This window comes from Monodelphis domestica, chromosome 7 (assembly GCF_027887165.1).
Source record: "Monodelphis domestica isolate mMonDom1 chromosome 7, mMonDom1.pri, whole genome shotgun sequence".
NCBI classification, from domain to species: domain Eukaryota; kingdom Metazoa; phylum Chordata; class Mammalia; order Didelphimorphia; family Didelphidae; genus Monodelphis; species Monodelphis domestica.
The window spans coordinates 208,530,089-208,554,177 of record NC_077233.1 but is presented as its reverse complement, the minus strand read 5'-3'; the positions used below and the strand labels follow the sequence as shown (position 1 = coordinate 208,554,177).

The 24,089-nt window shown below is 40.1% G+C and overlaps 1 protein-coding gene across 1 annotated transcript in view; it reads left to right on the top strand.

Annotated features, from left to right (window-relative positions):
* Positions 1 to 4,114: 4,114 nt before the first annotated feature.
* ITGAL (integrin subunit alpha L) overlaps positions 4,115 to 24,089 on the top strand; it is a 42,381-nt gene continuing 22,406 nt past the window's right edge. Inside the window, exons 1-13 of the mRNA XM_056806382.1 lie at positions 4,115 to 4,295; positions 5,397 to 5,499; positions 6,920 to 7,014; positions 7,113 to 7,180; positions 9,235 to 9,352; positions 9,550 to 9,680; positions 9,800 to 9,945; positions 10,967 to 11,099; positions 11,268 to 11,409; positions 21,980 to 22,056; positions 22,303 to 22,435; positions 22,564 to 22,718; positions 23,660 to 23,797. Of these exons, the coding sequence (XP_056662360.1) occupies positions 4,241 to 4,295; positions 5,397 to 5,499; positions 6,920 to 7,014; positions 7,113 to 7,180; positions 9,235 to 9,352; positions 9,550 to 9,680; positions 9,800 to 9,945; positions 10,967 to 11,099; positions 11,268 to 11,409; positions 21,980 to 22,056; positions 22,303 to 22,435; positions 22,564 to 22,718; positions 23,660 to 23,797 (1,494 nt within the window). The 5' untranslated portion in view covers positions 4,115 to 4,240. The remainder of the gene's footprint in view (positions 4,296 to 5,396; positions 5,500 to 6,919; positions 7,015 to 7,112; positions 7,181 to 9,234; positions 9,353 to 9,549; positions 9,681 to 9,799; positions 9,946 to 10,966; positions 11,100 to 11,267; positions 11,410 to 21,979; positions 22,057 to 22,302; positions 22,436 to 22,563; positions 22,719 to 23,659; positions 23,798 to 24,089) is intronic.

The window sequence follows — 24,089 nt, the reverse complement described above, 5'->3', positions numbered from 1 at the left end:
TCCCAATTACATGTAATTATTTTCAACATACATTTTCCAAAATTATAAGATCCAAATTGTCTCCCTCCCTCCCTTCCCTCTCCCTTCCTGGAGATGGTAAGCAAATTGATCTGGGTTATATATATATTTATTGTTATGTAAAACATATTTCCATACTGGTCATTGTTGTAATAGAATACTTATATAAAACTGAACCCCCCAAATAAAACCATAAATAAATTAATGTGTTAGATAGTATGCTTAGATTTGTATCCAATTTCAACAGTTCTTTCTTTGGAGGTGGAGAGCATTCTTTGTCATATGTCCTTCAGAGCTGTCCTAGATTAGTTGGGATTTATTTTTTTTTAACATTATTTTACTTGGTCATTTCCAAACATTATTCATTGGAGACAAAGATCATCCCCCCCCCCCTCCCATAGCCGATGCGAGATTCCACTGGGTATCACATGTGTTCTTGATTCAAACCCATTTCCATGTTGTTGGTATTTATATTAGAGTGTTCATTTAGAATCTCTCCTCAGTCATATCCCCTCAACCCCTGTAGTCAAGCAGTTGCTTTTCGTTGGTATTTTTACTTCCACAATTTGTCCTCTGCTTGTGGATAGTGTTTTTTCTCCTAGATTCTTGCAGATTGTTCAGGGACATTGCGTTGCCACTAATGGAGAAGTCCATTATGTTCGATTGTACCACAGTGTATCAGTCTCTGTGTACAATGTTTTCCTGGTTCTGCTTCTTTTGCTCTGCATCACTTCCTGGAGGTTGTTCCAGTCTCCATGGAATTCCTCCACTTTATTATTCCTTTGAGCACAATAGTATTCCATCACCAACATATACCACAATTTGTTCAGCCATTCCCCAATTGAAGGGCATCCCCTCATTTTCCAATTTTTGGCCACCACAAAGAGCACAGCTATGAATATTCTTGTACAAGTCTTTTTCCTTATTATCTCTTTGAGGTACAAACCCAGCAGTGCTATGGCTGGATCAAAGGGCAGGCAGTCTTTTAGAGCTCTTTGGGCATAGTTCCAAATTGCCCTCCAGAATGGTTGGATCAATTCACAACTCCAGGAGCAATGAATTAATGTCCCAACTTTGCCACATCCCCTCCAGCATTCATTACTTCCCTTTGTTGTCATGTTAGTCAATCTGCTAGGTGTGTGGTGATACCTCAGTGTTGTTTTGATTTGCATCTCTCTGATTATAAGAGATTTAGAACACTTTTTCATGTGCTTATTGATTAGTTGGAATTTATAAGAGGAATGCAAGACTGGTTATTATTATTAGGAAAACTGTCAACATAATTGACCATCTCAGTCACCAAACAAACAGAAATCACATTATTATCTCTATAGATGCAGAAATAGCCTTTGACAAAATACAGCACCCATTCCTATTTAAAACACTAGAAAGGGGGGCAGCTGCTCACACCTAGCAGATTGGCTAACATGACAGCAAAGGAAAGTAATGAATGCTGGAGGGGATGTGGCAAAGTAGGGACATTAATTCATTGTTGGTGGAGTTGTGAACTGATCCAACCATTCTGGAGGGCAATTTGGAACTATGCCCAAAGGGCACTAAAAGACTGCTTGCCCTTTGATCCAGCCATAGCACTGCTGGGTTTGTACCCCAAAGAGATAATAAGGAAAAAGACTTGTACAAAAATATTCATAGCTGTACTCTTTGTGGTGGCCAAAAATTGGAAAATGAGGGGATGCCCTTCAATTGGGGAATGGCTGAACAAATTGTGGTATATGTTGGTGATGGAATACTATTGTGCTCAAAGGAATAATAAAGTGGAGGAATTCCATGGAGACTGGAACAACCTTCAGAAAGTGATGCAGAGTGAAAGGAGCAGAGCCAGGAGAACATTCTACACAGAAACCTATACACTGTGGTACAATTGAATGTAATGGACTTCGTTAGTGGCAATGCAGTGATCCTGAACAACTTGGAGGAATCTACGAGAAAGAACACTATTCACATTCAGAGGAAAAACTGTGGGAGGAGAAACACTGAAGAAAAACAACTGCTTGAATACATGGATGGAGGTGACATGGTTGGGGATGGAGACTCTAAATGAACATCCTAGTGCCAACACCAACAACATGGAAATGGGTTCTGATCAAGGACACATGTAATACCCAGCAGAATTGTGCATCGGTTATGGGAGGGGCGGGGGAAGAGGAGGGAGGAATAGAATATGATTTTTTAACCAAGGAATAAAGTTTGAAATTGACCAAATTAAAAAAAAAAAAAAGCTGTGCAACTCCCGACAATTGTTTAACCCCAATTGCCTACCCTTGGCTCCTCTTCTTTCTTAGAATTAACAAACAAGAAAGAAAGAAAGAAAGAAAGAAAGAAAGAAAGAAAGAAAGAAAGAAAGAAAGAGAAGGAAAGAAAGAAGGAAAGAAAGAAAGAAAGAAAGAAAGGAAGAAAGGAAGAAAGGAAGAAAGGAAGAAAGAGAAGGAAAGAAAGAAAGAAAGAAAGAGAAGAAAGAAAGAAAGAAAGAAAGAAAGAAAGAAAGAAAGAAAGAAAGAAAGAAAGAAAGAAAGAAAAGAAAGAAAGAAAGAAAGAAAGAAAGAAAGAAAGAAAGAAAGAAAGAAAGAAAGAAAGAAAGAAAGAAAGAAAGAAAGAAAGAAAGAAAGAAAGAAAGAAAGAAAGAAAGAAAGAAAGAAAGAAAGAAAGAAAGAAAGAAAGGAAGAAAGAAAGGAAGGAAGAAAGAAAGGAAGGAAGGAAGAAAGGAAGGAAGGAAGAAAGGAAGGAAGGAAGGAAGGAAGGAAGGAAGGAAGGAAGGAAGGAAGGTGGGCAGCTGGATAGCTCAATGGATTGAGAACCAGGCCTAGAGATGGGAGGTCCTGGGTTCATATTTGGCCTCAGACACAACCCAGGTGTGTGACCCTGAGCAAGTCACTTAACCCCCATTGCCTAGCCCTTACTACTCTTCTGCCTTGGAACCAATACACAGTATTGATTCCAAGACGAAAGGAAAGGGTTAAAACACACACACACTAGAAAGCATAGGAATAAAAGGACTTTTCCTTAAAATAATAAGTAGTATCTACTTAAAACCATCAGCAAGTATCGTCTATCCTGGTAGTAAGTTAGAAGCCTTCCCAATATGATCAGGAGTGAAGCAAGGATGTCCATTATCACTGATATTATTTGATATTGGACTAGAAGTGTTAGCTTTAGTAATAAGAGAAAAAGAAATTGAAGAAAGTAAAGAAGGCAATGAGGAAAATAAACGATTACTCTTAGAAGCTGATGTGATGGCATCCTTGGAGAATCCTAGAAAATCCACTAAAAGATTTATTAAAAAAATGAAAAACTTTAGATAACCTGCAGGATATTAAAAAAACAAAAACAAAATAATCAGCTTTTCTATATATTACCAACAAAGCTCAGTAGCAAGAGATTGAAACAGAAATGGCCCCATTTAGGTTTTTCTTGAAATAGATATTAGAGTAGTTTGCCATTTCCTTTTCTGGCTTATTTTACTTACAAGAGAACTGAGGCATAAAGGGTTAAGTGACTTTCCCAGGGTCACACAGCTAATTAGTATCTGAGGCTGGATTTCAGTTCTGGTCTTTGTGATTTCAGCTGTGATTCTCTATCCATTGCACCACTAACCAGTTTTCTTTGTTGTGGGAGAGGGTTGAATGGTGAGTTAAGCAAAAAGACAGTGAATTTTTTTTTTTTGAGACAGTAATTTAAAACCAAAAGCAATGGACTTTGAATCAGAAGACTTGGGATTCAGAGTCAAGTCTCTTGCATCCAAACCCAGTGTTCTTTCCCTTGTACCAAATCTGTTAAGGGTGTAAATTCATTCTCTCTGGAGCACAGTTTCCCTATTTATGAGACAAGGGAGTTTAGCCTAGATCACTTTTTAAGACCCCTTCCAGCTCTACCAATCTGTGAGATAACAACCTAAGAGTGCTGAGATGCAATCAGCCTAGTTTGGACTGATAAGAACTTCAGCAGGGGCAGGAAATGTCTAACCTGCTTACACTTCCTCTTTAAGTCCCTTTTTGTTTCATAACTCTATCAACCACTCAAGTGACACCCTCATCCCCTCCCTTGCTCAAATCTTCACCACTAGAAACCCAGAGATCAGTCATTTCCTTCTTTTACCTTGAGTTGGCAACTAGTTTTCCCAACAGAGTCTCTGAAGCCCAGAACTGGAGATTTCTGAGTTTTCTCATCTCTTTCCTTGACCCTTCTCCACGCTGGCCATAGTGCCATGAAGGGTGCCAGCACTTTACTCAAGCTGCCTCTTCTAGGGATCTTTTTTTGGGGTAAGTTGGGTTCAGAAGAACAGAGCATGGAAGGGCAGACACTAAGGGGGAAACAGGAGCCTGGGTAGAGGCTATGTGTGTTGGGGAGGTTTTTGGGGAATTGAATCATGGAAGAGGAGCAATCAGAAGAGGAGGAGAAGGCACAACAATGGACAACCTGATTGGAATTCAAGATTCTAGAGGACAAGAAAAAGAGAAAATATTGAGGGGAACGGAATATAGAAAGAGCAGCAGAGGCAGGCTGGGAAACAGAAACAAAGGAAGATTCAGGAAACAGTTGAATTAGACATTAGAAAATGCAGTTCATAATGCTTTTCACAAATGGAAACAGGAGGTGCTGAGTGGAAAGGCTGGGAAGAGGTTTCTGAAATTAAGAAGCTGTGGGTACTTGAGGTTGAATGTTTGAGGTAGAGTGAGATAGAATATTCTGGGGAATCCTGAGTTGATGACCAGTGTAGGCCAGGGTTGAGGTTAGAGTGAAAAGATTTGCACATTTGAGGAGTTGGGAGGACCACAAGTCAATAGGTGAGAGGAGGGGTAAGGGAGGCCCTTGGGGAAGTAGAAGCTAGAAATCTGAATGTAGAACCCAGCAGGAGAGTTGGATCTGGAGAGGCAGAAGTCCACATCTCTGGGGAAAATGGGGGGCAGAACCCGAATCTTTGGACTTTTAGGGAAAATGGAACCTCATAAAATGGGGAAGTGGAATATGTTGTGGTCAGCCCTGGTCAATGATAGACAGCTCCACTTTGGGAGCTTAAAACCAAAATTTCCTTAAGGGGAAGGAGAACAGAAGAAAGAGAATTCTCTCTCTTCTGGTCCTTCTTTATCTTCTATCCCCTCTCCTTTATCATACAGATCTTCCTTACTGCTATCCCTGGCACATTCTCCCATCTCCTTTTTGTAAGCCAGGAAAGAGTAGATAAACATGAAACATTTAGGACTTTATTGAGGCCCTGGCCTCCTCTTAGTTCTAACCCCTCGGTTTTCTCATCCCTACATCTGTAAGGGGGAATGGGGAGAAGGAGCCAGAAGGGTTGGGGAGACAGAGGGGAATGTTTTGAGGTCTCACCAGACCCTAATTCTCTGCTCTTTCTCTTGCAGCCCTGGCTTCAAGCTATAACTTGGACACCAAACATCCCAAGAGCTTTTCCTTCCAGGATGCAGGGATCCACTTTGGGTATCAGGTTCTGCAGGTTGAAAATAGGTAAGGCCTTAGAGCAAAGGTGTCAAACTTGGCCCCATGCAGCAGCAAAACCCCAGCATAATGGAGAACCAGATTAAAAAGTAATTGGGGGAGAGGCAACTAGGTGGTTTGGTGGATAGAGCACTTGGAGATGGGAAGTCTGGGGTTCAAATCTGACTTTAGACACTTCCTAGCTGTGTGACCCTGGGCAAGTCACTTAACCCCATTGCCTAGCCTTTATAGCTCTTCTGCTTTGGATTAATATAAATTCCAAGGAAAGTAAGAGTTTTTACTTAATTTGTAATTAGAAAATGTTTGACAAAAATGAGTAAAAATATAATACTGAATAATAGAATAATTAATTTGTGGTTTTCTAAGTCAATATGCTGGTTATCCTAGGTATTCTTTTCTCTTTGATTTTTGAGGTCAGTCCCCAAGGGCGAGGCCCTGGTTCTTACCTCCCAAACTTCTGTAGGCATGGAGGGTGAACGATGTGTAAGGTAGCAGGAAGCACACTGGCGTGAGAATGGGGAGACTTAACTTTAGTTATTTTTTTTTAAACCCTTACCTTCCATCTTGGAATCAATACTGTGTATTGGCTCCAAGGCAGAAGAGCAGTAAGGGCTAGGCAAGGGGGGGTCAAGTGACTTGCTCAGGGTCATACAGCTAGGAAGTGTCTGAGGCCAGATTTGAACCTAAGACCTCCCATCTCTAGTCCTGGCTCTCAATCCACTGAGCCACCCAGCTGCCCCCTTGACTTTAGTTATTTTGACATTTTGACATTAACTATCTGTGGACATTTGAGAGAACTGAAGGCCTTGGAGTCTGGAAGACTTGGGTTCAAGTCTTGTTTCTAACACACATGCATACTGTGTGATAAGTCCTTTAACCTCTCAGTGCCCTCAAGCAACTTTCCAAGCTATAATGTACAAATGAGTTGTACGTACAAGAGGGTTTTCACACCAGGAGTTTCTTAACGCAGTGGAATCACAAGGCTGGTTTAAACAGAGAAAATCATTGGGATAATTATTCCTGCCTTGACTCCATTCTAGGACTTTTTGCAAAGTTCACATAATATTATATTTTGTATAAATATGTGCTTTGGAAATTGTATAGCACCCATGCAGGGAGGGATGATGGAAAGATGAAAAAGATTCACCAGCAAGTATAGTAGATGGGGAGTGATACTGAGGACTCTATAAAGCTGCATCTGACATTGTTCTGGGGACCTAAAAGACTAAAAGAAAAAAAATATATATATATCATCAGGCATGGTGGAGAGGGGGGAGGGGAGCAGCTCTGCCATAGTGAGGAGAGTTAATCATAAATAAATAAATAAATAAATAAAATAATCCTCCAGTGAGGAGAGTTAATTCCATAGGAGTTCCATTGTTCCTCAAGATTCAGGCATCTCTGTTTCACAGAAAGCATTTCTCATCAGGGTCGTCGTTGGAGCTCCTGGTGAGGGGAACAATACTGGGAACCTTTATCAGTGCCATCCAGCCACAGGACACTGCCAGGCTCTAGACCTGAGAGGTGAGAGCCCTGATATGTAGTGGGAGGCTTGACCATGGTAAAGAAGTTTCTCTCACTTTCTGGGTTACCTCTGGTATTGATCTTCTCTCTTACTGCAGATGCCAATCTCACTTCCAAGTATGTAGGCATGACCTTGGCCTCAGACCCCATAGACGGGCGCCTTATGGTAAGAGAAATAGAAGCAAAAGAGGAGGAGGGAGGGGAGGAAAATAAATGGAAAAAAAGGGGAAAGAACAAAGACTCAGAGGGTTTGAGACAATCAGACAAAAACAGAGAGAATGAGAGAGATCATCAAGATTCATCAAGAAAAGAGTGATTGGGGAGGCTAATGGATAGACAACCATGTGCTCAGTGGCACAGTGGCACAGTGGATAGAGCACTATGCCAGGATTCAGGAGGACCTGGGTTCAAAATCTGGCCCCAGACACTTCCTAACTGTGTGACCCTAGGCATGTCACTTATCCCCAATTGCTTAATCCTTTTGCCCTTCTGTCTTAGAACTGATACTAAGCCAGAAGGTAAGGGTTTAAATAATAATTACTGGAGGTGGTCATAGAAGAAAATACTATGGGCTTGAGAGGACTTTAAAGTTTCATGGAGAATGGGTATCTGTCTTAAATTTAACTTTCTTATAGAATATCAAGGCTAGGACAGAACTTAGACCATCTAGTCCAATCCCTTCCCTTTATAGAGAAGAAAATATGGCTATAATGGAGCATGATTTATCAAATGTCACATAGCAAATATAAATATAGGTAGTATTCTGATAGGTGGTGAGGAGAGGGGAGACACCATATATACAAAGTTAGAATACAAAAGGTCAGGAGTAAAAAAGAAGAAAGCAAAAGAAATATGGACATGCCACTAATCAGGAAAAAGCAGCCAGTATAATATATAGTATATTATATATATAGTATAGTATGCATAGGACTTTCACAAATATACAGAGAGAGTATAGTATAGTACAGTGATGGTGAACCTTTTAGAAACAGAGTGCTGTGCCCCTCCCCCCTAGCAAGTGCTGGGTATATCCTGCCCCCCCCCCCCCCTTACCCCACACAGGGGAGGGAAGAAGTTCTCTTATAGGGCTACAGAGTGAAAGGGCAGGTCAAATGTGGAAAGTCCTCAGTGAGTGTAGAGAGGAGAAGGGGAGTGGCTCAAGTGCTCCACTCCCCTCCAGCTCTGCCACCAGTGATTTGCTCACCTTACCCCCTGTGTGCTCCCATTGGCTGCTGGGCAGAGGGGTGGGGATGTGAAAAAAAAATATCATCAGGCATGGTGGAGAGGGGTGAGGGGAGCAGCTCTGTCATAGTCCCTCTGCCTTTCTAGTAATGAACTCTGGGAGGGTGGAGCATGTGCCCACAGAGAGTGCTGTGCATTGCCACCTTTGGCACCTGTGCTTAAGTTTGCCATCACTGGTAAAGTTCTATGCTCTGGGTTTGAAGTCCTTCTAGCTCTGATAGTCTACATTCTTTTCTCCTTGTCCCCAGGTCTCTTCTAACTGATATTCTATGTATGTTCTCTATCCCAATGTATCTTCCAATCCTGAAATGTTTGGTTTTTTTATTCTGAAATCCCTTGTTCTGTATATTAAAGTTCCTTTTAAAATTTTTTTCATTTTATTCTAAATTTAATTTCAAATCAAAGGAGTATTTCTGTATACAAAGTAGAACAAAAAAGAGATTATACCTGAAACTATGAATTTTTATTGTGTATAGATTGCTTTTATTAAGGGTAAGCAATCAATTTAAAGTGTTACTTTGAATATTTGTCTGTGATTCTAGTTTTCTTTTCTTTTCTTTTTTTCTTTTCAACAGGTTTTAAAAAGTGCTACATTGACCCTCTCTTCATTTACTTTTTGTTTTCTCTTTTTCTTTTTGACCTTCCTTTTCTATCTTCTCAAGTCTCTTTCCAGTTCTGAATTCTGTGCTCCATATTTGAAATTTCATGCTAATTTTCATATTTCTCTGTTATATGCTTTAATGTATTTTTCAATTTTCACTTTTCATATTGTACTTTCCAGGTCTGAGGTTCCTTGCAAGCTATTCTACAAAACTTTCCCTATCTGATAACAGTAGCATTGTTTCTAATTTTTTTTTAAGTTAAAATTATAGCAACAGATAGGTCAATAGATGGCCTAATAATAATAATAATAATAATAATAATAATAATAATAATAGGCCTCCAACTCTTCTCCATCTTTGGCTTTCTTTCCCATAGGCTTGTGACCCTGGTCTGGCCAGAGAATGTGATCAAAACTTCTATTTAAGCGGTCTTTGCTACATCTTCACCCCAAATCTGGGTGGAACAGAACTTCTTATACGTCCTGGTTATCAGGGTAAGAGGAAACCCAGCCCTGGCAAAGTGGCTTCTCATTTTGGAGAGTGACAAGACCACAAGGGAAAAAATGTAGTTTACTGAATTGCTTTGTCCTTTGGCCCATGGCAATACCAAGAGGATGGGGACAGGAATGGCACTGGGATGGGATGTTGAGAATCTCTTCCCCTGACTTTCTTATGTCTGTTCCCTGTGCAGAGTGTCTAAAAGCAGATGTAGATTTGGTGTTCTTGTTCGATGGATCCCATAGCATAAATGAGAATGATTTTAAGAAAATCCTGGAATTCATGGAAGATGTGATGAGAAAACTGAGCAATTCTTCATTCCATGTGTGTTGCTAGAGCCCAATGTTTGGGTCCTGGGAGTTGGGGAATCAGTTTGGTGGGAGGCAAGGACCAAATGTGGCCTGAGCAAGTCAGCCTAGTGTGGTCTTTTTTTTTTTTTCCAGTTTGCTGCTGTCCAGTTCTCAACCTCCTCCAAGACCGAATTTTATTTCTCAGATTATATCAAGACAAGAAACCCCCATACCCTGCTAGCTAACGTCAAACACATGCAAGAACTCACCAACACTTATCAGGGCATCAGACATGTTGTGTGAGTTCTTTGGTCTTCCTGGGCTATTTACACATGTTCTCTCACTTGATATTCCAAACAACAGCTTTAGGACCTATGATCCTATGTATATTAAAAAATGCTGTCTTTATGGCTTTAAAAAAAAAGAATCCTAGTCATTTTCCAATATGCTCTTCCACCAACTCTCCCCCATAACTAAGGAAAACAAAGGCAAAATTAACCCATACAGCATTCTCTCTGCCCATGTCTGCCTCATTTGGTATCCATTGTTATCTAGAGATCAAGTGGGTCCCTTTTACCTTCTATGCTATTTTGGCTCCACCTCAGGCATCCATTGTTGTCTAGTCTCTATAACGAATCATTTTTTTTGAAAATAATTTTTTTTCAGATTATATATCAATACTTTTAAATTTTGGTTTCTACCCTTTTGTAATGTATATTCTCTCCCTTCTCTCTACCCCTCCCCAAGAAGGCAGGTAATATGATATAGGTTGTACATTATATGATATATACATATAATGAATCTTGATCATTGCAATCCCAATTTCAGTTGCCTTTTTATGTTTCTTCCACCTCCCCATCTAAATCACTCCTGTCTTATGTTTCTCAGAATTCTTCCTACCCATGATTTTTTTTCCCCCAACTCTTACTTTCTATCTTGGAATCAGTACTGTGTATTGGTTCCAAGGCAGAAGAATGGTAAGGGCTGGGCAATGAGGGTCAAGTGACTCGCCCAGGGTCACACAGCTGGGAAGTGTCTGAGGTCAAATTTGAACCCAGGACCTCCTGTCTCTAGGCCTGGCTCTCAATCCCCTGAGCCACCCAGCCGCCCCCTTTATTTTCAGTTTTTGCTCAAAATCCCTTAGATAAGAAGTAGGAGATCTGGAATAAACCCAGATCTCAAGCTCTTTCCTCTATACTAGGCTATACTTTTTTCTTTACCCATGAGAGTGACGTAATGAAGCAGGAACAATGCCCATTGCCCTCTCTACTGCGGAGGTAGGGAGAGAAAGCCCTCATTTCCTTCCATTTCTTGATACAGTGAAGATGTGTTTAATATGAATCGGGGTGCCCGCCCTGAGGCTGTACGAGTAATGATCATCATCACAGATGGGGATGCCACTGATACTGGAAACATCGAGCAAGCCAAGCACATCATCCGTTACGTGATTGGGGTATGGATCTCCTAGGCTGCCCACCTTGTAGTCCCAGCTCTTTCCCAGACCCAGATGCTTCCTGTTCTTGTCCCTCTCTGGTGGGGTGCTGGCTCAGGGATCTTTCTTTGAAGGTTCTGAAGTATCCACTGGGGAGCATGCTGATGTGACCCCTTCACTCTCCCACAGATTGGGGGTGGAATTCAAGAACCTGAGAAACTTGATGATTTTGCCTCAACTCCCAAGTCGGACTTTGTGAAAATTCTGGACACCTATGACAAGCTTAAGGGATTGTTTGATGACTTGGAGAAGAAGATCTATGACATCGAGGGTGAGTGGCATGCCCTGGGAAGAAGAGTAATGATAACAATAACAACAGTAATACTAATCGCTAACATTCATATAGCACCTACTATGTGCCAAGTACTGTGCTAAGAGCTTTACATGATCTCATTTAATCCTCAGAACAACACTGGGAGGTAGGTGACAATATTATAAGAGGAAACTGAAAAAAAAACCTGAAAAAAAAATTAAAAATAAAAAGAGGAAACTGAGGCAAGCAGTTAGCTCGAGGACTGATACTCTATTATTCCACATAGCTATAAAGAGAAAAATGTCTTTTCAGTGAAAATTATCATGCCTTGATTTATTTGTTCTGAAAATTTGAAAATTTTATCCAATATCTGTCCTGCTCCATTTGAGTGGGATACCAACCCCCCTCCCCCAGAAAGATTTAGTTCTTCTCTGTGGAAGCTAATAATCTACTTGGAAAGATAATACTAATATTAATAACAACAGAATTATATAACATTTAATGACTTCCAAAGTACTTTCTTCATCACATTATTTCCCTCATTTTATCAATGAGGAAACTGAGACTCAAAGGGTCTTGTCCAGGGTGACCCTAGGCTAATAAATATCAAAGCCTGGTCTCTTACACAAATCTTTTGATTTCAACTCCAGAGGTCTTTCCATTATTCATAAAGATTAAAAAAAACACATTAAAAAAGTTTATTTTCCCAGTTACAAGTAGTGGTATTACTGGCATATACAATTTTATAACCCTTTGGACATAGTTCCAAATTGCTCTCCAGAATAGTTGGATCAGTTTTCACAATTCCACCAACAATGTATTAGTGCCCCCATTTTGCAATATTCCTTTCAACATTTATCACCTTCCTTTATTGTCATATTAGTCAATCTCATAGGTGTGAGATGGTATCTCAGAGTTGTTTTAATTTGCTTTTCTCTAATCAATAATGATTTAGAGGGGCATCTTTGTGGCTCGATGAATAAAGAGTCAGATCTTATAGCTCTTCTGCCTTAGAATGGATATTTAATATCCGTTCTAAGATAGAAGTTAAGTGTTTGTTGTTGGGGGGTTTTTAAATAGCGATTTAGAGCATTTCTCGTGACTATGGAGAGCTTAGATTTCTTCATCTGAAAACTGCCTGTTCATTATCCTTTGACCATTAGTCAATTGGGGAATGATTTGTATTCTTATAAATTTGACTCAGTTCTCCATATATTTGAGAAATTTGCTTTGAATTTTTTCCAGTTTGCTGTTTCCCTTCTAATCTCAGTTGTATTAGTTTTGTTTGTACAAAAACTTATCGAGTTAATATAATCAAAGTTATTTATTTTACATCTTGTAATGTTCTCTATCTCTTGTTTGGTCATAAATTCTTCCTTTCTTCATAAATCTATTCCATGCTCCCCTAATTTGCTTATGCTATCACTCTTTATGTCTAAACCATATGCCCATTTTGGCCATATCTTGGTATAGGGTGTGAGATATTGGTCGATAGCTAGTTTCTGCCATACTGTTTCCCAGTTTTCCTAGTAGTTTTTGTCAAATACTGATTTTTTTTTGTCCCCAAAGTTAGAATCTTTGGAGTTTATTAAACACTAGATTGCTATGCTCATTTGGTATATTGCGTAGTTAATCTATTCTATTGGTCCGCCCTTCTATTTCTCACCCATTACCAAATTGTTTTGATGATTACTGCTTTATAGTAGTTTGAGATCTGGTACAGCTAAAAATAACATTTCTACAAAATAGCCTATTAGACATTGAAGACAGTTCTCATATCAGTAGTTCCTTAACATGTTGCATGCATTCCATTTGCTTTGGCAACACATACTTAAAAATGGTACCCAGAACTGAAAAAAAATAGTCTTGAAATAGCCCGAAAGGGATGTCATCCCCTCACCCTGGGTTTTGGACTTCCCTTAATGAAATTTAAAATTGCATTATGTGTTTTTGGCTTCTGTGTCACACTATTGCTTCAGATTGAACTTGTGGTCAGTCATAGGGGAAAAAGACTTTTTTTTTTTTCACTTGAACTAAGCAAGTTCTCATCCTCTATTTTTGGAGTTAGAGTTTATTTGTTTGTTTTTTAACATTAAATCAACCTTAAAATTTAAAATTTTCCCTGTTTAATTTTATATTGTTAGTTTCAACCAATCCTCAGTCTACTGAGATATTTTAGAACCCTGATTCTGTTGTCTAATGTATTAATTATTTTATTTTGCTTTATATCATTTGCAAACCTGATAAACATGCCTTTTTTGCCTTCAACTAAATTACTTATAAAAATGGTGACTAGAATAGAGTTGAGGATAGATTCCCTAATACCTTCCAATGGAGACCTCTTCCCAGTGAAATCAGTCCCATAGTTTGCTCTCTTTGGAAAGTGGATGGAGAACTGAACCTGGATTGAGAAAAAGATAGGAATTAAAATCTTGAAACTGGCATTTAAAACTTCATCTTGGGGGAAGCTGGGTGGCTCAGTGGATTGAGAGCCAGGTTCATAGATGGGAGGCCCTGGGTTCAAATGTGGCCTCAGATACTTCCCAGCTATGTGACCCTGGGCAAGTCACCTGACCCCCATTGCTTAGGCCTTACCACTCTTCTGCCTTGGAACCAATACACATTATTGATTCTAAGATGGAAGGTAAGGGTTTGGGGAAAAAAAACAAAACAACAACTTCATCTTGTTTTCATTGAAACCTTACCAATCATTTTAATGAAATTCTCTTCATTTCCAAATATGCTCCTACTACCACCCTACTCACCAAATGATACCTTATAACAACGATTTCAGAAAGAAATAGGGGAGAAAAAAGTTCAGAAAAGCCAGCCAACTCATCCATTGCCTGTTCTCCATTAATAGTCCCCCACTGTTACAAAGAAAAGATAAAAGTGCCTCTTCTCAACTCTTCTTTGGGGACAAGCTTAATTGTTATAATTACAAAGCATTTAGTTGATTATTCTGTTATTTATTTTACATTTAATTCCTATTTAGAGAGTTCAACAAAAGAAAAGGGAATTATATATAAAACTATGAATCTCTAAGATCTAGCTTACTTTTCTTAAGTGTGTGTGTATACACACACATGTTCAGCCTATAACTTTCAAAGTTTTCCTCCTGCTTATGATTCCTTCTGATTTCCTATTATTCTCTTCTGTGCATGTTTTTTAAAAAATGCTTCAAGGGCAGCTAGATGGCACAGTGGATGGAGTGCTAGACTTGGAGTCAGTTCCCTTATTTCTTTTTGTTTTCATTCTTTTCCGTTTGACTTTCACTTTCTACCTTCTTTTAAAAAATGTTTTCTTTATTTTATTCTAGTAACAAGCTTACACAAAAGTTTTCCAAGGTTACATGATTCATATTCTTTCCCTCCCCTCTTCTCTCCCCGCTCCTGGAGTTGACAAGCAATTCCACGGGGTTACACATGTATTTCCCCTTGAAACATATTTTCATAGTATTCCTTTTTGTTGAGAGAGTAATCTTACAAACCCCAAACCCCTAAACATATATCCAAATAAATAAGTAATAAATCCTATGTTTTCATCTGCATTTCTACTCCAACAGTTCTTTCACTGGAGATGGATAGCATTCTTTGTCATAAGTCTCTCAGAATTGCTCTGGATCACTGTATTGCTCTTAGTAGCAAAGTCTATTACATTTTATTTTGCCACAGTGTATCCGTCTCTGAGTACAGTGTCCTCCTGCTTCTGCTCATTTCACTCTGCATCAGTTCATGGAGGTCTTTTCAATTCTTGAAATCACCCTGTTCATCATTCCTTCTATAGCACAATAGTATTCCATCACCATCATATGCCACAATTTGTTCAGCCATTCTCCAGTTGAGGAACATCCCTACTTTGTGCCTTCTCAAGTCTCCTCTACTTCACATGGTCTGGGTTCCACATTCAGAATTTCAGTCTAGCTTTCACATTCTGTATTATTCATTCAATACTTTTAAGGGGACATTTAACATACGGAAGGGACTCCAAGCCCTGCCATTGGCAAATCAATGGAAAGAATGGGGTATATGGGCAGCTTGGTGGTACAGTGGCTAGTGTGCCTAGCCTGGAGTCAGGAAGACTCATCTTTCTGAGTTCAAATCTGGACTCAGAATTTACTAGCTGTTTTGAGCCTGGGTAAGTTACTTAACCCTGTTTGCCTAAAAAAAAGAAAGGAAGGAAGAAATAAAGAAAGGTAGAAAAAAAGAAAAAGAAAGACACAAACTTAAAGAAGACTCATAGCAGACACAAAAGCTGTCTTCAATAGGTGAAGGGCTATGATGTGGAAGTGTTTATGTCACATTATAATAATTACTGTATGTAATATTTTCTTGATTCTGCTAAACACTTTGACTCAGTTGACGTGTTCCTCTGATTCTCTGAATTTTTTCATGTTTGTTGTTTCTCAAGATGTAATAATATTCCACATGTACCACCATTTATCTAGCCTTTCCCCAATTAACAGGCATCTACTTTTTCCCCCTATTCTTTGTTCCCCACAGAAGTGCTACTATGAATATTTTGTTGTATATGGCCTATCTTCTTTTTTTGGCCTCTATAAGGTAAACACCTAACAGTAGGACCACTAGGCCAAAGAAAAGGGATATTTTTGTCACTTTTTGAGCATAATTTCAAAATGCTTTCCAGAATGATTGAATTAGTTTGGACCAAGCTCTATCAACATAAGCATGGCTGTCTTTTCTTACTAGCCATGTGAATCTGAACAAATTGCTTAACTTCTGGTGTCTCATTTCCTTTTGTATAAAATAAAAATAATTATACACATCTTACCTACCTCTCAGGGTTGGTTTGAGGAAAGTGTTATATAGCCATGTGAGAGATTATTATTATTTTATTAATATTATTATATAATATTGATATATTTAATAATTTGTATTTAATATTCATCACATTACTTATTATTATAGATATATGAGTGATGATAATGATGATGTTGGCAGAAAGGGCCAGAAAAGGATCTGAATAAATTTGTCTATAGGTAGATGTTCAAAATGATATATAGGGGGCAGCTGGGTAGCTCAGTGGATTGAGAGTCAAGCCTAGAGTTGGGAGGTCCTAGGTTCAAACCTGACCTCAGACACTTTCTAGCTGTGTGATCCTGGGAAAGTCACTTGACCCCCATTGCCTAGCCCTTACTGCTCTTCTGCCTTGGAGCCAATGCACAGTATTGATTCCAAGATGGAAGGTTTAAAAAAAAAAAAGATATGCAGCTAGGTAGCTCAGGGGATGGAGTAAGGCCTGGAAGGAGAAACTGGGTTCAAATCTGGATTCAAACACATCCCAGTTGTGTAACCCTGGGCAAATCATGTAATCCCAGTTGCCTATCCCTTACCACTTTTCTGCCTTGGATCCAATACTTAGTATCTATTCTGACAGAAAATAAGAGCTTAAAAAAAAAAGGTGCCAAGGACAGACCTTTAGGAAACACTCATATTAAGGGGTCACAGTGAAAGAGAAAAAGGAAGGAGTATTTAAAGAGGTAGGAGGAGAACTATGAGAATGTGGTTTCTCTGAAGCCAAAAGAGGAAAGGGTACTCAGTAGGAGGAAGTAGACTTTTTGCCTAAGTGTCTGAAGTACAAAAGCAACCAAGTGCTTTCTGACTCTAGGACCAGCCAGCACTCCACCCAGGAGACCACACTGGCTCTCAGTATACCTCAGATCATATGTTCAAATGTTTGAGCAAGAGAGAGAGAGGAAGATGATTATATTACATCTTCTCAATCCTCATTAGACACAAAGAAGAGCTAACTTGCAAGCTCCTTGAGGGCTGGGGCCTTTAGTATGTTTTTTTAATCTCATTTGGCACCAAACTCAAGGTCCCTCACATTAACAGGCAGTTCATCTTTCTATCTCAGTCTGTCTGTCTGTCTGTCTATCTATCTGTCTGTCTATCTGTTTGTCAGTACATTACATTAAATGAATGAATAATCATCAGGGAGCTAAACTTTGTTATAAGGTGGTTGGAAACATTGCAGTGTAATGCTAATCTGTATGGAGTTCTAGGATTAGGGTTAGTTTTTCTTTCTCAGTCCTTAACAATTTTAATCATTTGGGAACAGGTTTGGGGGAGCTTTTCCCCTGAACTGCCTTCTCTGTTGGCTAGGATCTCTGTGACTTTAGGCAAGTCACTTCCAACCCCTGGTTTCAGTTTTTTCATCTAAAATGAAAGGACTCTTTTCTCATAGCAGAATGCTATGACCTGGGACAGAATATCATATAGATTCAGTTAATCAATAGACAGTCATCGCTGGCTATTGCCAGGCACTGTGTTGGGTGCTGGGGTTGAAAAGACAAAAAATGAAACAGTCTCTGCTCTCAAGGAGACAGCATATATATATATGAAATTTTTTTGTTGGAAGATGGTCAGTCTTGGCAGCTGAGGGAACCAGGAAAGGGCTCACATTGGAGACAGAACTTGTTTTTTGAAGGAAACAAGGAATTCTAAAAGGAAACCTTCCCAGGCCTGGGGGATAGTGGGTGTAAGGACACAAAGATGAATTGGAATGGGGGTGTATGTGTATATGTGTGTGCTGTGTAATAATAGCAAGCAGAACACTATAGTTAGAACCCAGAGGTTGGACAGGACATAATAAGACTGGAATAGGAGGTAAGGATTCGGTTGTGAAGGGCTTTACACTCTCATACAGAGGAGTTTATATTGGTCCTAAAAGGAAAAAGAAGCCTCTGGAGTTTAGTGATTTGGTGGGTGATTTAGGAAAAACAGTGTGGGAGTTGTGTGGAGGGAAGATTGGAGTAGAGGATCACTTGAGGGAGGCTGACCAGTGAGGAGGCTTTGATAGGTGTCAAGAAGGGTACCTGTACTAGGGTAGCAGCCTGTGAATCAAGAAAAAGGACTGAAGAGATGTTCAGGGAGAGTTAAGATCTGAAAACAAATTGGATACTTGGGTGAGTGGGAATAAGAATAAGAAGGTTGTGCCCTCCAGAGAAATGGGAATGTCCAGAAGAGGAGTGAGTTTTGGGTTCTGGTTCTCATCTTCTGTTTTAGTATCAGTTCTAAGAAAGAAGAGCGGTAAGGACTAGGCAATTCAGGTTAACTGACTTGCCCAGGGTCACATAGCTAGGAAGTATCTAAGTCTGAGAGTTCTGTCTTGTACATGTTGAATTTGAGATGATTATAGAACATCTATTTTGAAATGTCCAAAAGGTAGTAATAGATGCTTAGAAGAGAAAGTAGGGCTAGAGATACACATCTGGGAGTCATTCTCATAGAGGTGATAATGAAACTCATGGAAGGTGAGGAATTACCAAAGGAGAGAATAAGCATAGAGAATATGTTATCAGTTAGCCAATAAACATTTATTAAGAGCTTACTATGTGTGGGGGACAGCTGAGTGGCTCAGTGGATTGAGAGCCAGGCCTAGAGATGGGAGGTCCTGGGTTCAAATTCGGCCTCAGACACTTCCTAGCTGGGTGACCCTGGGCAAGTCACTTACCACCCCCACTCCCATTGCCTAGACCTTACCTCTATTCTGCCTTGGAACTGATATATAATATTGATCTAAGATGGAAGGTAAGAGTTATTATTTTTTAAATGTGCTAGACATAGTGCTAAATATTGGGGATATAAGAAAGGCAAAAAGCAGAAGAGGTCACATTCTAACGATCACACAAGTTTTCTTTATCAGCAAGTTTTTGCTTAATTAGATGCTTCAGTCTAGTAGTGGGGATGGGAAATGATTGAAAAAAAAATTTTTTTTAAACCCTTAGAATCAGTCCTATGTATTGGTTCCAAGGCAGAAGAGCAGTAAGGGCTAGGCAGTGGGGGTTGTGACTTGCCCAGGCCACATTTGAACCCAGGACCTCCCATCTCTGGGCCTGGAAATGATTGAAATTTAAAGACAATGGATATCAATAATTCTTTTAAAACACAGTGAAAGATGGATTAAATCAGTGCTTCTCAATCAATCTATATGCTCTTATGCCCCATTTCATGAAATCTCTTAGGAAAATAAATAAGACATACCTTCTATAAATTGAATAAATCCTTCTCAGGTATATGTAGCTGTTGTAATTAGTCAAACATGAGTTCATTTAAAAGGCTATTGAATTCATAGTAACTTTTCTTCATTGTTTATTTGAAATAGTTAGCTGGTATAATAGAACGAGTGCCAGACCTGAAGTCAGAAAGACCTGATTTCAAATCCAGTCTTGGGTATTTTCTAGCTGTAGGACCTTAGACAAGTCACTTAACCTCTGTATGTCTCAGTTTCCTCATTTGTAAAATGGGGACTATGATAGAACCTACCTCACAATGTCGTGAGGATAAAATGAGATAATATTTGTAAAGGATTTTGTAAATCTTAAAGCATTACACAGTCAAAAAGCATTTCTCAGGAGCAGCTGGGTGGCTCAGGGGATTGAGAGCCAGGTCTAGAGATGGGAGGTCCTAGCTTCAAATCTGGCCTCAGACGCTTCCTAGCTGTGTGACCCTGGGCAAGTCACTTAACCCCCATTGCCTAGCCAATGCACAGTATTGACTCCAAGACAGAAGGTAAGGGTTTAAAAAAGAAAGCATTTCTTCCTCTTTTCATTTTTTAAGAAACCCTTATCTTTTGTAACCTCCTGCAGTTACATATTAATATTTTTGTAGGTGGACACCTGAGAAGGAGATTGGAAACAAGGAAAATGGATAGAGGAGAGAAAGAGAGATTGAGAGAGAGGGGGAGGGAGGGGGAGAGAGAGAGAGAGAGAGAGAGAGAGAGAGAGAGAGAGAGAGAGAGAGAGAGAGAGAGAGAGGGAGGGAGAGGGAGGGAGAAAGAAAGAGAGAGAGACAGAGACAGAGAGAGAGAGAGAGAGGGAGAGAGGGAGAAAGAAAGAGAGAGAGAGAGACAGAGAGAGAGAGAGAGACAGAGGCAGAGACAGAGACAGAGACAGAGACAGAGACAAAGGAATAAAGATTCTGAGACAAGGAATTAAAAAATATGGGCTCCATTGTGTGTGCCCCTCTGATAGAATTGAGAGAGCTCTACACGTGCCCTCAAACTTTTTTTGGAATGTGGAGTGGGAGGTAGCCAATGAACATGTGACATGGCATAGGCTTTAACATTGGCTCAATTGACAATCATGTAATCAAAGAGGAGGAGGTTAATCAAACATGTGACTTGGTAAGGAATGTGGGCTACAAGGTGGGAGCTGGGACCCTGTGGCAAATAATGTCCTGCTCAGGAATTCTTTTTGTCCTTTGGACTGATGATTTGGTAATACAATAATCAGTAAGTAACATGCCCATGAGTCTGGTATATGAACACATAAGATACAATATCAATACACCAATCATACTTTCAAGATGCTAATATACCTGGTATGCTACATCTTCTGATTTAGTATTATTTCTAAGGCAGAAGAATGGCAAGGGCTAGGCAATTCAGCTTAAATAACTTGCCTAGGGTCACACAGCTAGGAAGTGTTTGAGGTCAGATTTTAATCTAGGTCCTCTCAACTCCAGGTCTGGGGCTCTTATTCACTGTGCTACCTAGCTGCTCCTCAAAAGCATTTATTTAATGCCTGTTATGTCCCAAGCATTGTGCTAGGCAAAAGACAGTCTACTCTCTAGTAGGTCACAGTCTAATGGGAGAGACAGCATGTAAACAACTTTGTACAAACAAGACATATACAGGAGAGGGGGCAGCTGGGTAGCTCAGTGGATTGAGAACCAGTCCTAGAGACGGGAGGTCCTAGGTTCAAATCTGGTCTCAGCCACTTCCCAGCTGTGTGACCCTGGGCAAGTCACTTGACCCCCATTGCCTAGCCCTTACCACTCTTCTGCCCTGGAGCCAATACACAGTATTGACTCCAAGATGGAAGGTAAGGGTTTAAAAAAAAAAAGACATATACAGGAGAAATTAGAGATAATCAATAGAAAGAAGGAAATAGGGGACAGCTGGGTGGCTCAGTGGGTTGAGAGCCAGGCCAATAAACAGGAGGTCCTGGGTTCAAATGTGACCTCAGATACTTCTTAGCTGAGGCCTTTATTGCCTAACCCCTTACCTCTCTTCTGCCTTAGAACCAATATACAATATTGATTCTAAGACGGAAGGAAAGGATTTTTTAAAAATAAAGAAAGAAAGCACTAGCATTAAGGGAGATCAGGAAAGTCTTTTTGTAGAACACAGGATTTTAGCTGGCAATCAAAGGAAGCCATGAAATGGAGATGAGGAGTTAGAGCATTCCAGGCATGTGGAATAGCAGCTAGTGAAAATGCCCAGAGTCTGGAGACTGAGGATTTTGTCTGTGAAATTGTAAAAAGTCCACTGTCTCTCTATAAAAATTAGCTATTATTATTATTCTTATTATTTTTCCATGAATGATCACAAAGAGTACAATTATTATTATTTAGGGGAAACATCTGAAAAAATTTATATTAAAAAAGATTCTTACCCTCAAAAAAGTTAGGAACCACTGAAGTAGAACATCTGAAGTTTATGACAGTTAAGCAGTTTGCTCAAGTGACATAGGTAGCAAGTAGCAAAGTCAGAATTTGAACCCAATTCTGATTTGAGATCTAATATTCTTTCCACTGTCCATCTACTCTATGACTCCTCACAGGTACTAGTAAACAGGAAGATAAGATTTCTTTCAAGATGGAGCTGTCTTCCAGTGGGATCAGTGCTGACTTGGTCAAGGTAGGTTGAAGAAAAGGCAGTTAAGGAAACATTGGAATTTATGGAGTAGGGGGAATGGCATTATCAGGTCTGTACTCTAGGGAAATCCCCATACATAGTAGCTGGGCGGAGGATAAACTTTGGAGTGGGGAAACCCCACATAGTGGTCTGAGGACCAAAGTAACTGAGTAAAACCCCGAGACAAAATTGTTTCTGAAGAAGGGCACAAAAACAGCTGACCTGCCCCTAGTGTTTTTCTTTCTGCAGGGCAGCAGAGTGGTGGGAGCTCCTGGGGCTCTCGATTGGGCTGGGGGATTTATAGACCTGGAACCAGATCTGAAGGATGAAAGATTTGTGGGTAATCAGCCCATGAACCAGGAGGCAGAGGATGGCTACTTGGGTAAGATTGTGATGTTCTCTTCCCCCCAATTCCCTGGTTAAAATACAAATGCCTTACTCTAGAGAAACCCTTGGCTATCTACCCAGCCCCACACGCTCTTGTCTCCAAGTCTCTGGCTCCCTCTGCAGGCTATACAGTGGCCTGGCTCCTCTCCAAGGGACAGAGGAAACTACTGGCAGCCGGTGCTCCTCGATATCAGCATGTGGGCCGGGTGCTACTTTTCCAAGAACCAGACCACAAGGGAGGAAACTGGAGCCAAGTTCAGAAGTTTGAAGGAACCCAGGTGAGCAGAGCATGTGGCCACAAGTGGAGCTGAAGGTGGGGAGAGGACACCACCATCTTGTACCTTCCTATTTTAACTAATTATTCTGGAAATCTCATTTCTCTATTGTTGAAGGGCTGAAGGTGTTGTTAGCACTGTGCAAAATTTCAGGACAAAACTCTGAATTGTCCTACCTAGTTACAGCTCAGTGGATTGACATCCTGCCTCTAAAACAATCTAGCTATGTGACCTTTGGCATATCACTTAACCTGTGTAAGACTCAGTTTCTTTTTCTGAAAATTAGAATTCAATAATAAACTAATACCTACTTCACTGGGTTGTTCTGAGAATTAAATAAATTAAATGAGGGGTAGCTGGGTGGGTCAGTGGATTGAGAGCCAGGCTCATAGATGGAAGGTCCTGGGTTCAAATGTGGCCTCAGACACTTCCTAGCTGTGTGACCCTGGGCAAATCACTTAACACCCATTGCATAGCCCTTACCTCTGTTCTGCCTCAGAACCAATATGTAGTATTGATTCCAAGATGAAAGGTAAGGGTTGTAAAAAAAAGAATTAAATTAAATAACATCTATTGTTATCATGATCTGAACTCTGATATTTACTTAGCTGTGTGACTTTGGGCAAGTCACTTAACTTCTGTTTCTACCTTTGTAAAGTAGAAGTTATATTATTTATGCTATTTAGCTTCATAGCATTATGGCGAAGAGAGTGCTCTGTAAACCCTAAAGTGCTATGTAAATGGTCACCATTTTATCATCTCTCTCTCTCTCTCTCTCTCTCTCTCTCTCTCTCTCTCTCTCTCTCTCTCTCTCTCTCTCTCTCTCTCTCTCTCTCTCTCTCTCTCCTCTCCTCTCCTCTTCTCTCTCTCTCTCTCTCTCTCTCTCTCTCTCTCTCTCTCTCTCTCTCTCTCTCTCTCTCCATACACATATACTCTCTCTCTAGATTGGCTCTTACTTTGGTGGGGAGTTGTGTGGAATTGATGTGGACCAAAATGAAGAGATGGAGCTGCTGTTGGTTGGAGCCCCCTTGTTCTATGGGGAGTGGAGAGGAGGCCGTGTTTTTGTCTACCAAAGGAAAGAGGTAGAAAGCAAAAGCATTTTATATGTATGTGGACATAGTGGGGTATGGGAGGTTGGAGAAGTGTGGAAAACAGAAAAAGAAAAGCCTGTTCTTAAAGCGGACCATTTTAAGTTTCACCCCCTTCCTGATCACCCCAACCTGAGTTAATATCACTTTCCCCTGTGTTTTATTACCTTTACTATAATTATCAATCATTCCAGCCTCCACTTAAGCAAGGGGCCCACTAGTCCAGCAGATCAAAGGAGGCCTGCCTCCCTCTTAGTGCCCCTATTTCACCAGCTTACATCGCAAG